Raw genomic sequence first — 12,422 nt, forward strand, 5'->3', positions numbered from 1 at the left:
TACACTAGCATCTCTTCGAAAACGTTTTGCGCTTCTGTATATATATACAAACAACTGATGGATTGCCGTACCTGTTGTCGGCAACATAAACAATTAGACTTGTGCTAGTCGCGCCTTTTCTTTGTAATGTTATATGCAGCTTAAAAACGTACAGTAGTTTGCCGACTGCAGTGTGTATGCATGCACTATGGGATATATCTCGGCCTTGGTATGTAGTGTATAGTGTATATATTAACAGAATGCATTCACGTGTTCCTCCCCACAAAACCAACTTGCAGGCTTTCTTTAGTTAATGCCGTGCAAAACAAATTTTAGGTAAGGTTCTGTTCTCACAGTATTTTTCACACCATGACGCAACTTGTGCAAGTTGCAAAATAAAATCTCTGCAGAAGCCGCATCGTCATCATCTTCTAGAAACCTGTTATATATTTTGACATGTTTCTCAAAAACTACAGCTTTTTCTATGGCGTTAATACATGCACACTGAAACCCCATACATATACTTGCGCCCAAAAGCCAAAAGGCGTCAAATCTTTCATTCCCCCATCTTCTGTTCTTTGATATGATATGAAAAAAACATGTTGTATCACATGGGGTTTTATCCCGGTCGTCGTTTTATTAGTTTCAGTACAGAACATACGATAAAAGAAAAGCCAATACTTGAAATTACTAGCCAGGAACATACAATACAGACTTTTTAAGTTTAAGTAAATAATTTAAGCAAACAATGCGTAGATATAGATATGGATATTTATTCTAATTCCTTGATCTTAAAGCTGGTTTACCTATTGACCAACCTCCTGAATTCTTACTTCTTTAATAAGAAGACCTTTTTTAAGTTCTTCGCATTCGATATCATACATTGCGAAAGTTAATGCAGCGTTACTTTCCTCAGGGACGGTAAATTCAAGACCATTATCAGGAACATTATGCCAATCACTTCGAGTAAGTCTATTAAATCTCATCTTTTGCCGTTGTGATCTTTGTCCTGCTATTCGAATATTAAACCACACGTCGTAATTATCCCAACCCGATGAATTCTGGCTCATTTGAATGACAAAGTACAATTTGTATTTCTTTGCCGGTGTTAGTTCACTCAATGGTAATCGCCCACTAACTTCAAGCCAGTAGACTCCAACGAGCTCAAGTGCTTGTGATCCGTCAATAGTTGTACGTTTCCAGTAACGGTTGTTCGAGCTAGGTCCACCCCATATTACATTGAGAGCATCAGGATATAGGATTAGTGTTTGGAGTCCGGCAGTACTTGTCTCCTGCATGCATTAACGCATTTCATAACATCAGGTGATCAAGAAGAAAAGAAAATCCAGAGGAAATAATGAAGAACAGATCATATATTATATATACCTTAATGAAATTTGTTTGAAGTTTTCCTCGTTGATGCGCCATACGAGGGAGTACCATGCTTGAGAGTTTTGTTTCGTTTTCTCGCTGGATTATTGAATATATATATATATATAATGCCGGTTCCTTTATATATAGGATGGATTTGAAGGATTGTGAAGATAAGGATCTTGATACGAAATGTTGTAGAAATTTCAAGAAAGATGCGGTGATGGGAAATAAAGGTTTCTTCTTTTTGTTAGTAAAGTTTACTAACCCAATAAGCTAAGCTAAGAATAAAACTTGCACATCTTGATGTGAGTTGCATTTTATGTGGCCTGTAATGACATTGCGAAACACAACAAAGAATAAAAGTTGTTGAGATATAGAGGAATATATCATCTTTAGCACAAATAAAGAAGAGAAAAGTGATAGCTTCCATGTTGGTGGCGAATACTGAAAATGTAGGTGTCTGGTCATGGAAAACGAGGTCCAGGACGATACGTGATGCTGATTACCCGATAAATGGCCGGTTCATGATACATAGGAATATATTCTATGTAACTTTTGTAGGATAATGGAAACCAAATTATTCGCGAAAAGGATATCCATTAAACTAGGTAGCTTGGATGCTTGTGACACCGCTAATGTCAGTTCGCCAAAACCACCGTATTCTTTTGTTTGGCAAGGCATTCTGGGGGAACTTAATTAGGGTGAAATCAACTTCGAAAAGAGAGGTATAAGTGTGTGTCATTCTCAAGATCCTCATGCCTTTGAAATCAAATAACTGTGTCTGGAAATGGAATATCTTACTTTTTCAAAAGAAAGAAAGGAAAACCAAGAATCTTTGAATGCATTTTCTTTATTTCCCATCCTTTAAGTTAAATACATGGCACTGTAATATACTGAAGCAACCATATATGAGTCTTGAAACTCATTCATATACACTTCTTGGTAAAGGAGTCTAGTCCTTTACTCTGATGACTTCAGACCCTCATTATAAGGCTAAACCTTATAAGGTCTTGGAAAAGGTATGAACTTTTTTCTTTCCAATTAAGTTGCAGTTTTTTTAAGTTTGCTAACACTTGCTGATTGATTCATTACGGACGGTGCATATGAACAGCAAGTAGAGTTTCATATCAGACCATGGGAGCTTAGTGTGGTTTGGGGTAAAGACAAGCGATACTGGAGTGTACCGGATCATAACGACACTAGGTAAGACCGTACGAGCGAATCACTATACTCTTATTAGATATCATGGTGAATCACTTTGTTGTTGCTGTTGTTGTTGTAGGAAGGATCCACACACTGAACTATTACAAGTATCTTGGTTAGAGGTAACAGGTTCAATCAAGCTCAAGGATTTTGCGAAACCAGGAAAATACAATGTCAGTTTCAGGATAGGCATGAAAAAAGATGCATTTGGATGGAGCGGAATGCCAGTGTATATAATGGCCAAGATTGGAAAGAAAGGGAAGTATATCTGGAGGAGCGCAAATATAGCTCATAAAGATGATTCGACAAATTTTGAAATCCCTGAAGGAGCACCCCTTCAGATTGAGATTCCAGACCCTGATGATTGTAAAGAAGATGAAGAACTTCATTTCGGCTTGTATGAAGTCTGGAAAGGCAGATGGAAAGGTGGTTTGCAGATTTATGAAGCTATCATTAAACCTGCTGAACCCAAAAACAAGATAGCATCCAACTAATAGTTCAGCTAGGGCTTGAACTAGGCAATAGTTCGAAACAATCTCTGTTATGTAATAACATGACTGCGTAATCTGCAGCAACTCTATATAATAATAGTATTGTTATATGGACCTTATTGTTAGACCAGGTTAACATACCATGCAACGTTTAGAACCGGACAGCGTCCCGTGCCAAGTTAGTGAATGAAGACTGGCATTCATTGCTGATGGGTAGAACGCTGGAATCTTGAAAGTTACAGTGAAGTCAATGTGTACCGTATAAATAACTTTTCACTCTATAAACTTCCTATACAAATGAAGACTAACACAAAAGATAACTGACACTGAGATTTAAAGATCGGTATGGTAATTCTCTGGCTTAAACCACCAGGAGAAATCAATCCCGTTGTCCTTCAGTTTCTCTGTTGGCGGACTTATTCTCTCCAGAAGCTGTTATGTAACAAACAAGTTAAAACATTTTGCACAATGGAGGAATGAACTTCAAAATAAGTTTGCACAGCCTTGAGAATAAACCGACATAATGCGCAGATCAACTTTCTAAACCTACTAATCTAAAAGAAAGTAGGATCCAATTGTCATCAAACAGGTGCAAGAATCGTTCTACCCTCTCTATTCAAAGGCTTAATCAAATTCCAGTCAAATTTTTATGTGATACCAAGCGCAGTCGCATTATTTACACTGTCAGCATTCTCATGTAACTATACGAACAGGACTCGAGCAGAATGCTGACATAGGCAGTCAGGTGCAATTTAATTTCGTATCCACACAAATCATAGTACTAAAAAGAGAAAACAGTGGCTGACCTTTGAATGGAGTATTCCATTGGATACAATAACAGATCTGTCAAACACGCAGAATTCTCCACCATCCATGCGTGAAACAATCCCACCTGCCTCTTCAACTATCTGTGTTTGTTCGAAAAAGAAACCGAGAAACTCCTCTAAGATTGCTTACAAAATTCACTACTTCCTCAAACTGCAGGACTGAAACAAAGGTAAGCAAATCGACATTACCAGAACTCCAGCAGCCATATCCCAAGGTTTCAGACGATATTCCCAGTAAGATTCCACAATCCCCAACGCAACATGACACATGTCCACAGCAGCAGCACCAAGCCGCCTCACACCCTGTGTACATACATTCAAATTATTCAAAAAAAAATGTTAAAACGATGTGGGCCCAACCAAAACATATCTCTTGGGCCCATAAATCACATACCCGACTACCCGATAACTATATTTGGAAAACAAAGTCGGTTTCCTTTTCCTAGTCAGAAAACTATTAATAGAGTATATAAATATAAGAACATGGATTGATTTCTGGCATGACTTTTTTTAGATCAGGCAAGCAAAACCCTTATTCTTTTGGTTCTTCTTCTGCAGTCTGCAAACCACAGAAACAGGATTCAGGGTTCTTCAGATAATGGGCAATGATCGGAGGAAGAGTAGTAGTAGTAGAAGGGAGGAGAAGGGTTATGAAAACAGGGATCGGAGAGATGATAGAACAAAAAATTATGATCGTAAGGACAAGTACAGAGATATCGAAAGAGACAGGTACAGAACAAAAGATCAAGATCTTAGTAGGGAGAGGTATATAGAGGAGCATCATGTGCCAGGTCGAGATAGAAACGATAAGGAAAGCACTAGGGCTAGAGAGAACGAGCTTAAGAAAAAAGGCGAATCAGCTGCTGCTGGATCACAGCTATCAACTTCACAGATAGCTGAAGACATGAAAGAACAAAGGCTGAAAAGGAAATCTGAAAGTGTCTCTGAAGTTCTGTCATGGGTTCATAAAAGCCGCAAGCTTGAGGAAAGAAGATATTCTGAGAAAGAGAAAGCTGTACAATTAGAGCAGGAAAAAGGAGATGATGTCCCGGCTCGGCACACTTCAAAGGATCTTGCTGGAGTAAAAGTTCTTCATGGGCTTGATAAAGTAGCTGAAGGGGGAGCTGTAGTTTTGACTCTGAAAGATCAGAGCATACTTGCTGGTGGTGACCTTAACGAAGAGAATGACATGCTTGAGAATGTGGAGTTTGGAGAGCAGAAACGAAGAGATGATGCCCACAAGGCTGCTAAGAAAAGAACTGGAAAATATGAAGATATGTTCGACGATGGGACAATGCCTGCAAAGAAAATTCTCCCCCAGTATGATGATCCAGTTGAAGATGAGGGGGTAACTTTCGATGAAAGTGGGCGTTTAGGTGACACAGAGAAAAAGCTGGAGGACCTTCATAAAAGACCATTTGGTGTTTCCTCAACTAGCCGTCTTGAGAGTTTAGTTACTCCAGTAAAAATACCATCTGATTACTACACCCAAGAAGAGATGCTTCGAATTAACAAGCCCAAGAAGCAAAAATCTTTGGGAAAGAAAGATAAGCTGGATTTGGATGCCCTTGAATTGGAAGCTATCTCTGCTGGGTTGGGTGTGGGGGATCGTGGTTCCAGGAAAGATGGGAAGTTGCAATCTGACAAAGAGGAGCAACTGAGATCTGAGGCGCAGAAGAGGAGTGATGCATACAAATCTGCTATTGTCAGGGCAGAGGAAGCATGTAAGGCACTGCGCCACGAGCAAGTTTCAACTTTTCCAGTGAATGAAGCTGAAAACCTTGTTTTTGGAGATGAAGATGATGATCTATATAAATCAATAGAGAAGGCTAGAAAGCTAGCTTTAAGAAAACAGAATGTGGCAACTGCTGCTCAGGCAGCTGCTTCAGCCATTACTGCCAGCAACAAATCATTGGAAAACCAAACAACGGAAGCAGAAGTTACACAAGACGATAAGATTGTCTTCACAGAAACAGAGAGGTTTGTCTGGGGTTTTCGATCTGATAAAGAGGCTCATAAACCAGAAGATGAAGATTTTATCATGGAAGAAGATGAAATAGTGAAGTCCTCTGATCAGGAAATAAAAGAATTCGATGCAGATGGTTTGATTGATGCAGAAGATGCTAATGAAAATGGACGGTTAGTTACCATGGAGAATGAGAAGAAAGAGGATACAACACTAGCTGCGATCTTCCATGAACCTGCAGTTGACAAAGGTTTAGGAAGTATGCTTCAACTTCTGAGAGAACGTGGAACACTTGGGGAAACTGCGGAACCGGATGACAGGAACACGGATAAGAAGGAAAATAAGCAGGTGGGCATTCACGGTGACAGCAAGCCAAAGGAAATTCGGATTGACAGGAGAGATGAGTTTGGACGAATTATGACACCAGCAGAAGCATACCGGGTTTTATGTCACAATTTCCACGGGAAATTTCCAGTGAAAAAGAAGAGAGAGAAATTCATTAAAAAGTATCTAGACGAAATGAAGTTGAAGCAGAAGCCAATTCTCCGATAGGCCCTCTCTGTCAATGGAGAGAATGAAAGACGCTCAACCTCGGATGGAAAACACCATATATTGGACTCTACGGGAATGGAAAGCCAGAGCAGACAAGTTATCCTAGAATCGGCTTTGCTACTTTTTCTTATTTATTTATCTATTTTTTGCTGATAATCGGCTTTGCTACTGCCACAGACCTTCTTGATGGTGGCTTAATGTCATCCATGCTCGGAAAAAACACGGTTCAAAGGGTGATTCTACTAACATGGCCCCTCTGAAGAAGCCTAAGATTTCATTTTAATATTTGTTATATTTTAGATAGAAATTGCAGACAGATAACTCAAAAGAAGGTATACGTACCCTGCTGATGTCAGTAAATTCTTTAAATAAATTTATGTTTGTCGCCCATGCATCATCATGCTCATATCCAAATCCAGTCACTAGAAGAGATCTCTCCACCTGGATAGAATAACAAACCCAAACTTTTTTTACAAAGACTATAAAATGGAACTTTGATTAAGAAAAGAACAAGACAGAATTGGTTTGTATGTTACTGATAAAAGGATCTAAACAACTAGTTAACAATCAATACCCACCTGATCAGTTTGGCTAACATGAATTTTCTGTCCATTACAGAAGGCACCACCACCTGAGATAATCAATTGCCCAACACATAATCAGTTAACAAAGGAATAATAAAGAAGATGAGACTGCAATATATGTAATAAATAACATCCATACCGGCTGATGCAGTAAATGTACGGGTATTCCAACACATAGGACCTCCAACAAATTCAACCTGGAAAAAGAATAGTTGACATCAATGCAGACCGACACAGAAGTAAAGTCATGATGGGCATACAAATTCTGGCGACAAGAATAGTAGATTTCTATTGTTTGATTATCCATGCAGCCGGATGCAATACAAAATCTTCTATCTTCTATATTAGAATGTTATGCAGCAGATAATCGATTGGAAACCATATTTAGAATACACCTAATTTACTTGGGGATGTTTTCATACCACAGCAGCAGCAGCTGGCTTTCCTCGGAAAAGAACTGCTACTGATACTGCAAAGCTGGGATAGCCATGCGCAAAATTTGTTGTTCCATCTGGGGTTATCAAAAAGATTAGGATTTTAAAGGATGTTGAAACTACAAAGTTTTACAACAACTCAACCAGAGAATACATATAGGTTACAAGCAGACGTTAGACCCAGACTGATCCACATACAATTTTTAGTGATGTTGATCTCCTTAACATGTAAGAATTTCACATCACCCAAAAGCATAATAAGTTCAGAATCCTCTCAAACTCAAATAAAAAGTAAACATAGTATGCCTCCTTATGCAGTTATTTTCTACTCTCTGTCAAGTACAGGTTTGAATGATGGATTAACAGAAAAAAGCAGTACGTGGAAACATGCTAATGAGGGAGGATATCTCGATGAACTTAACAGAGTTCATTTACCAAAGAATTGACTTAAGTTGTTGTACAATAGTTGATCCACAGGATTTAAGTACAGAGGTAACCAACCTAAAGGGTCAATGCACCATAGATAATCAGAAGATGAATCTCCTATTAGTCCACCTTCTTCCCCGAGAATAAGGTGATCTTTGAAGTTCTCATTTACAACTCCCAAGATAGCAGTCTCACTCATTTTGTCAGTGCTGTAAGTGATTCAGAAACACGGGGTTCATTATCATGGTTTACTCTTAGCAGAAATTACAAGAAAGACATTACTGAAGCATCATGTTTCATTGATTCTTATCAATTTAGAAGCCTACATACTTGGCAAGAGCATAACTAGCATTTAGTGATCTCGATATGTCACTTGCCTTAAAATAGAAATCAGATTTACCAAACATAAGATGCTTATATATTTTCATAGTCTGAGTTAACAAAGACAAATAAGTTCCCCATAAAAAACCGCTTCTACAAAAGAATAAAAGCAAGCCAAAATACACTACCAATTGTTATGTCCAAAAAACTTAGGAACTGAAACACAAGTTAGTAGTTGCACATAGTAATCAGCAAGTTAAAATTCTCTTACTCCGTCACCAAGTCAGTGAGCCCTTTATAACTAATGTTTCGAGGTTTGTTAACTGCCTCCATCACAACCTTAACAAACAAAAAAAGGACAAGAAAAGAGAAGTAAGAATGTCAGAACTAATAGGAGGCTGATTCTCAAATGCCAACAAATATATATATCAAAAATTAAGATATTGAATTGAAACAGTAAGAATCTGTTAGGCGAAGAGGCGCATACACAAAATAATAAACGTTGTGCCCGGATTGCCCAAAGAAAAACTTCCAGCTACTTTACTTAGGAGGGAAAAGAATTAAGTGAATTGTTGGAATGTAATTTGTAACGTCTAGAAAAGTTAGAATAGTCTAGAAAAAGTTTAGAGTGTGTGAAGTCAGTAAGGTTGGCTATTTAGTGTGAAAAGATAACTAGTTGGTCAAGTTAAAAAGATAGAGAATGAATTCTCTAGAGTCAGTAAAAGTCAGTCAAATAGTTTTAGTTAAGAATCTAGAGATAAAACGAATGCTCTAGAGGAAGTGCTGGTAGGTTGTTTACTGTACTTGAGCAAAATATTAATCAGAAGTTTAAGTTTCAGAAAACTAGTCTTGCTCCAACAACCTCTAGTTTACTAGGATCTCTCTACGAGCAACTCAAAATACTATGCTCGTATATCTCCGCAATATTATCCGAGTGTTCTAAACATCTAAAAATTTCAACATGAACAAAGAGAAAGAACGCTCAAAAGTGACAACTAGAGAATCAAGTAGCTAACACCGCTTAAACCAAGAGGGGGTAATGGTTAAAGACTAAACATGAGTATTAAATTCACAGTATCTACTAGGCAAGGCAATCTTCAAATTCAGATGATAAACCACAACGACCCCTGAACATCCTTAGGCTACAGTTTACCTTCAAACCCCGTGATTCACTTTGCTATGTATTCACTTCAAACACTCAAATAGCTAAGAAAGTTTAAATTCCACATTGAATTTCATAAGAATCACACCCAGCTTTAAAATAGAGTCAAACGTTAGAAAATCAGCGTTTGGTGCTAGACAGTTCTTAACACTCCAACGTGGTAATAGTTCCACACCTTTCTTACCCTTGGCCTTGGGTCATGGCATTCACCCCAAAAGCCTCCTCCATCCTGCAAATTAGGGGCACTAAGTTTGAGTGCTAGCAACTTGGTGGCACCAATGCAAGCACTCTAGCCAGGTTGCTAGCAACTCAACCAAACCCAGAGTATTCAAAGTCACACCCGGCATTATTTGCTAAACAAATTCTCAAATTCAAGTCCAATTAAGTGTTCCTCCTCACCAGACATGTTACATCACAAAGAATCATTACTAGGTTTCCTTTGTAAACTCTAATGACAATGTTCTAAACATAACAAACAACAATAAACCCCCAAAATTGATAAACCAAACAAGAAACACAGTAATATATACATAAATTGAGTTCTACATTGAATCAAATTGAATCTTTGTTACCTCAGCACCAGTCTTTGCAGCAAGCTCAACAACTTGAAGGAGTTGTTTTGAAGGAATTGGTCCAGTTGATTGAGCACCAATCTTAGAGTAACTTTTCTCATTAGGAAACTCGGATAATACTGATTTTATAGACAACAAGGATCTTCTGGGTGTTGTTGTTGTAAAGGATAGATTTTTGCAAAACCTATCTCCATAAAAATTCACATTTTGATGAAATTTTGGGATAATGAGTTTGGGTTTTGGTGAAAATATTAGGGAAATGGTTGTTGAATTGATTAGAGACAAACCCATTTTGAGAGATTTGAATGAAATTGAGATATTCTTCTTGTCTTAATTTTCATGGAGGTTTTGAAGATATCTGTTGATTCCTTTCTTTGTTCTGTACTGAGAGCTTGATAGTGAAATGGTACATGAACACCCGAGAATAGGATTTGGGCAGCCTTCTATGATCCTTGATAGATAGTTCCTAGATAGGTCATAGTGGGCTTTCGCTTCCAAAGCGGTGGAAGACCATACTCATAGAAACTTATAGCCAAGAAGTCGAAAGAAAAAAAAGAAGTCAAAAGAAAAAAAAAAAAAGAATGACTTCTATAACTTGGCGTCATTATGGGCGACCTTGAAAGAATTAGGAGCAACTGATAAGATAAAATAGGGTCATCCAATCCTAAAATGAAGTCATCCTTTATTTACGATTTTTTGAAATGGCAAATATACCCTCCACAACCGGTAGTTTAATTTTTTTAATCTGTAGATGTTAGGATAATCGGAGGGTATTGTATACATATGTGGTTTGAAAGTTTTGTTATTTTGAAGAAAAAAAACCTACAATCTGAATGTATTTATTTACCATGTCTCTCGATTATGAAGTTGTCCCAAAATTGATATTTGAAAAAATCTCAAGTTTTTCGAATTTGGGAACTACCATAATCGGTAGACATGGAGTTAACATGTCTCCCGATTATGAAGTTTCCCCAAAAATGAAATTTGAAAAAATCTCAATTTTTCGAATTTGGGAACTACCATAATCGGTAGCTTATGAAGTTCACCTAACCTACCGATTTTAAATCCCACGTTAACCGGTAGACAATGAGAATATATTGTGTCCGATTATAATGGTATTTTGGTTCAGAAGAACAATAAAAATGAAACCACTATAATCGGTAGAAATGGTTGATATTTGTATTTCCGATTGTGGACCTGTCTGAAATTTTTTTGGAACACCAGAATCGGTAGTTAAGGTTGATAACATTACTACCGATTATGCACATATCTGACAATTTTTTGAAAATTTACCAGAAACGGCGGGTAAGGTTGATATGTATCCTCCGATTATGGTGAAAAATTCAGCAGTTTCAAACAATCAAGTAATAAACATAACTCAAAATACATTCATAACCCATAAACTTAAGAACATATAATCCAAAACAAGTATTTAAAACACCATAATCCGAAAGAAACTGTTAAAACAACATAATCCATAACATGGAACAACGCATTATCACCTAGTTTTCTTCTTAGTATTGTTAGCTGGAGTTTTAGAATACTTAACACAATCCGGACGACCCGCATTATCACCAGCATCACCTTCATCTCCCTCAATATTTCCTTCAGCATGAGAGCTTGAAGAAGCCTGAGATCTTTCGTTCGTCTTTGATGTTTTTTTCTTGGGAGGGTTCTTCTTCACTTTCTCCCCAAACTCAGCTGCATACTCTTCATTATCAACATTATAAATCATCTCTCTGTGCTTTTTTATCTTCTCAATTGGCATAGGTTGTCCGGCCGTTATGCAATAAGCGCACCGTTTAGACAAAAACTTGAACCTATTTACCTGTTTTTTTAATTGACAAAACATCAAATGGAGTTCACCTAAAAAATTGAATCGTAATATTAGAGGGAAAAGTCATAACCATACGCACCAGTTTATCATAACCTGGGGGTTTTTATTTTTGACGATACATTTGCAAATGGAAGCCGTAGAGGTCGTCTTTGCTTTAAGTTCACGGATTACACGAAGATGTGAATGCTCCCGGTACCACTCCATATATCCTAGAGAATTTTCATCACCTCGGTTGACAGCTCTCCCAGTGTTCGCCAAGTGGTACAGCCTCTTATCCCAATGTTCAGTAACAGATGGTGTACCAGAGTAAACTACCTTGATGGTGTCCTGGTTAGACTCTCTATGCTCCATGTCCAACTTGAACTTGCCATTTATGTGATGCCATGGTACTGTTTGGAAATAACGATGTTGTCGCATCACCCTGGAGCCATTGTACATCACATAACCTGTGGGGTGCCACAATGGTCCAAAATAATGGGATAACTCGGAACGACCCGTTATATGTCCACTAGCTCGATCTTCCTTATACGGATCAAAGAATACCTCTGAGGCCTTAATTGAGTCTAATTTTTCCCTCAAGCTAACCAATTGCTGCTCCTTTTTCCTTGAACGGTTCTTTGTAAACTTGTACTTTGTTCATCTCGGTGTACCTCTCACACACGCTGTGTTCACAACTGCCAATTTCAGATCGGGA

The 12,422-nt window shown here is 37.9% G+C and overlaps 3 protein-coding genes across 3 annotated transcripts; 1 reads left to right on the forward strand and 2 right to left on the reverse strand.

Moving 5' to 3' along the window:
* Nucleotides 1-637: 637 nt before the first annotated feature.
* LOC113313248 (protein PHLOEM PROTEIN 2-LIKE A2-like) lies at nt 638-1,526 on the reverse strand. The gene is made up of 2 exons (XM_026561993.1): nt 1,366-1,526; nt 638-1,271 (listed from the first exon to the last, which is right to left on the reverse strand). Exons 1-2 carry the CDS (start codon nt 1,420-1,422, stop codon nt 786-788), a joined length of 543 nt encoding a protein of 180 aa, XP_026417778.1. The 5' UTR covers nt 1,423-1,526; the 3' UTR covers nt 638-785.
* A 654-nt stretch (nt 1,527-2,180) lies between these two features.
* Nucleotides 2,181-3,328, forward strand: LOC113313266 (protein PHLOEM PROTEIN 2-LIKE A9-like). The gene is made up of 3 exons (XM_026562016.1): nt 2,181-2,372; nt 2,465-2,556; nt 2,636-3,328. Exons 1-3 carry the CDS (start codon nt 2,322-2,324, stop codon nt 3,048-3,050), a joined length of 558 nt encoding a protein of 185 aa, XP_026417801.1. The 5' UTR covers nt 2,181-2,321; the 3' UTR covers nt 3,051-3,328.
* LOC113313256 (phosphatase IMPL1, chloroplastic-like) lies at nt 3,233-10,288 on the reverse strand. Its single transcript, XM_026562005.1, has 10 exons — nt 9,892-10,288; nt 8,429-8,496; nt 7,912-8,045; nt 7,399-7,487; nt 7,116-7,173; nt 6,971-7,023; nt 6,735-6,833; nt 4,064-4,177; nt 3,854-3,955; nt 3,233-3,479 (listed from the first exon to the last, which is right to left on the reverse strand). The coding sequence occupies exons 1-10, from the start codon at nt 10,180-10,182 to the stop codon at nt 3,381-3,383; spliced, it is 1,107 nt and encodes a 368-aa protein (XP_026417790.1). The 5' UTR covers nt 10,183-10,288; the 3' UTR covers nt 3,233-3,380.
* Between the last annotated feature and the right edge of the window lie 2,134 nt (nt 10,289-12,422).

The sequence above is a fragment of the Papaver somniferum genome, chromosome 1 (assembly GCF_003573695.1).
Source record: "Papaver somniferum cultivar HN1 chromosome 1, ASM357369v1, whole genome shotgun sequence".
Lineage (NCBI taxonomy): Eukaryota > Viridiplantae > Streptophyta > Magnoliopsida > Ranunculales > Papaveraceae > Papaver > Papaver somniferum.